General features: G+C 62.5%; 1 protein-coding gene across 1 annotated transcript in view; it reads right to left on the bottom strand.

The window, feature by feature from the left end:
• The window catches only part of Cdh2 (cadherin 2), a 227,472-nt gene extending 225,017 nt beyond the window's left edge, over positions 1 to 2,455 (bottom strand). Inside the window, exon 1 of the mRNA XM_070029401.1 lies at positions 2,303 to 2,455. Coding sequence (XP_069885502.1) covers positions 2,303 to 2,362 — 60 coding nt within the window. The 5' untranslated portion in view covers positions 2,363 to 2,455. The remainder of the gene's footprint in view (positions 1 to 2,302) is intronic.
• Between the last annotated feature and the right edge of the window lie 642 nt (positions 2,456 to 3,097).

The following is a 3,097-nucleotide window of genomic DNA, read 5'->3' as shown; positions in this document are numbered from 1 at the left end:
CATAAAGCAGGCTCAAAAACAACGTCCACCATTCACACCTCGCTCCCCACTTAGATTTTCCACTGCACTGATCACGAACAAATGTTGCCTCCTGTCCGAACTTGACTGCACAGTTGTCGATTAGATCCTACATTTAGGTCAAAAAGTTAGTGAAATGGCCATTTACTGCTAGGCTCACCCTGGGGATTTACTGTCTGTAAGGAAGACCACTCAGTGATGTATAACCCGAACGTGTTTAAAGCTGCTTCTTGATTTATATAACATCTCCTTTGTTAAAAATATAATACACATAGGATTTCTTAAGTTTGTCTCGTCTTCTTCCTAACTTCAATCACTGGAAGAAGTGCTCCCCCACCTTCTCCTGCAGCCCAACCTCTTTAAAAAACCCCGCTTTTAAAAGAAGAAACAATAAATGAAGTGACAAGAAGAAAAAGAATGAGGAGTGTGCGCTAGGAGAATAAAGGGCGGTTTTATAACAGGAGGTACTTTTGTGAGCAAGTGACTGGCAGCTCCCCTCCTCCAAGTTAGAAAGAATCCCATCCACTCCCCCAAAACTGCAGAGACCAAAAATGTCTAGTCTAACAGTTCGGAAATCCCAGAGTCAGGGAAGACTGAGGGTGGAGGGTGGGGGGTGGCGGGAGATGGGGGGGAGAAGGAGGGGGGACTGGTTGGTTGGGGGAAGGGGAAGAGAAAGACCAGCAGGAGAGCAAAGAACAAAAGGAGAAACCTAAGAAAGGAGAGGGAGAAGGACCGGACGCCGGCGGCCTAAGAGCTAAAGCCCAAGAGAGTAGAGCCACAAAGTGGAAAAAGGACGACCCGAGAGAGCCGAGCTAGGCAGGGCCCGGCGCGCCGCACCACGGCGCACCATGGACAGGGCTCCGCGCGGCTCCGCGCGGCCGCGGCCCACACCCCTCTAGGGGGAGGCGGAGTAAAGCACGAGAGACCGCGGGCGCCGGCTCCCATTTGCCCCGGCGCCCACAGCCTCCCCGAGGCCCGAGGGCGCCTGGCCCTGACCCGTAAAGACCTTTGGGGAGGGCGCGGGGAGAGGCGATCCGCACCATCTGTCCCCACCTCCCACTCCCAGCCCCCGCGCGGCGGCACTTCCGAGCCGCGCCCGCACTTGTCGGGGCTGCCACCTCGCTGACCTCCCTGTCCTCCTCAGGGCGGTGCGCACCGGGCTCCACCGCAGATCTCTCTGCCCCGCGCGCACACACCTCTCTCCCGCAGCTTCCTCGGGACCCCTCCGCAGACCCCGTGGCCTCTGGGGAGGGGGTGCGGGGACACATCGAAAAAGTTGGGCACGGAGCAAGCCAAGGGCCAGGGACCGACTTAACACAGAATGGGGCGGAACCTGTGATCTGCCTGGAGCAGGTGCTTCCAGCCGCTGAAAAGCCTCCTCCAAAGTCCAGGGAAAGGCTGACGCTCGCTCGCTCTCTTTCTCTCTCTCTGGAGCGCAAAGTGAGGAGGGCTCTGGCGAAAGCGCCCCCGACACACACTCGGGGCATGGCAGCGGGACAGAGCGGGAGACATAGAAATAAAACCCCTGTAGCGGAACTTCTCCCCTCTTGGCCGGCTGGAAAGCTGATGGCGACTGCCACCAGGGGCTGGGTGCCCAGGCACCAGCGGGCAGACTCTCCTTGGGACTGGGGATCGAGGCTTTTCCAGGTGGGATCTCCGTTGGAAATTGTGAGGGCAAAAGGAAAAAAATATACATATATATATAGAGAGAGAGAAGGCAAACTCTGAGCTGGCGAAAAGACAATAGGACAGCAGAGCCCCGGAGCCGCGGGAGGCGCGCGGTGCCAGGGTGGGGTGGGGTGGAGGCAAGTCCCGCAACTAAGACACTGGAGTGAGCATTCCTCCTGCAAACTCACGACCCATCCCGGAAAAAAAAGAAAGAAAGAAACCAAACTGAACAAAGATCAAAGTGCAATGCCAGGGGCGAGAGGCACATAGCAAACTGCAAAACCGGAGAGTTCTGCCTCAGCCTTGGTGCTGCCTTGGGGACATTCCCCCCCCCCTCACCGCGAGCTCTCTGGGGGCCCCAGAGCTGATGGGGCGAGGGGGGGCGCGCGGAACCGGTGATTCAGCCCCCACCCCACCCCCGCCGGCCAGCTGGCCCCAGCCAGCCGTGCTGCGCACCCGGCCGGAGCCTCGTGCCTGCGCAGTTCCCGGCCGCGCGGTGCTGCACCTCCCTTCCCGGGTGCGCAGCCCGGCCCCGCAGCGGCGCGGGGAACAAAGGGACCCGGCGCCGCCCGCCCCACCCCGCCCGCCGCCCGGCCCGCGGGGACCTCCGCGTTACCTGAAGCAGGGCCGCCAGTAGCGGCAGCAGGGTCCGCGGCGCTCCCGCTATCCGGCACATGGAGGCGGAGAGAGGCCGAGAGCGAGGAGCCGGAGGCGGCGGCGGAGGCAGCGGCAGCACCAACAGCAGCGCGGAGAGACGGCTCCAGGCAGTTTCCACCCCTTTCCCTTCCCCTCCCCACCCCACCCCCTGCTCCACGGCCTCCTCTCCCCACCAATGGAGAGCGAGCTGATGACAAATAGCGGGCCGCCGAGTCCGCGGGACTCGCACCAGGAGTAATAAAACAGACCGGGAGATCAAGGAGCTGGGGAGGAGGCGGGGAGGGGGCGGGGGAGAAGGGCGGGAGTTCGTGTGTGTGTGTGTATGTGTGTGTGTGTGTGTGTGTGTGCGCGCGCGCGCGGGCGTCGGTGTGCGTGTGTCCGTGTGTGTGTGTGTGTGTGTGTGTGTGTGTGCGCGCGCGCGCTCGGCCGCGGTGGCAGCGCAGGCGGCTGTGCCCCAGCCCGGAGCACAGCGGAAGCCGCCAGGGATGCAGCGGCGAGGACCGGGGCCGGTGTAGGATGCGGAGGTGGAGGTGGAGCGGATGGCGCTCCCCAGGAGCTCTTCAAGGCGAGCTTTCAAGCTCCGGGGTTTGCTTCCTCCGAGACTCCTCTCCAGGGCCGCACGGTGCACAGGAAGATGCCGGGGGGGGAGGGTAGCGGGGGAGAGCGCCAGGGGAGGGCGCTCGGAGCCGTGCGCGCTGCGCCCACAAAGGGCAGCAGCCCCCGCCGCCCCTGCGTCCGCAGCGTAGGGGTTACG

Source organism: Dipodomys merriami, unplaced genomic scaffold (genome assembly GCF_024711535.1).
Source record: "Dipodomys merriami isolate MVZ:Mamm:240054 unplaced genomic scaffold, mDipMer1.0.p SCAF_2, whole genome shotgun sequence".
Lineage (NCBI taxonomy): Eukaryota > Metazoa > Chordata > Mammalia > Rodentia > Heteromyidae > Dipodomys > Dipodomys merriami.
The sequence above is the reverse complement of the archived record's forward strand: the minus strand, read 5'-3'. Positions and strand labels throughout refer to the sequence as shown.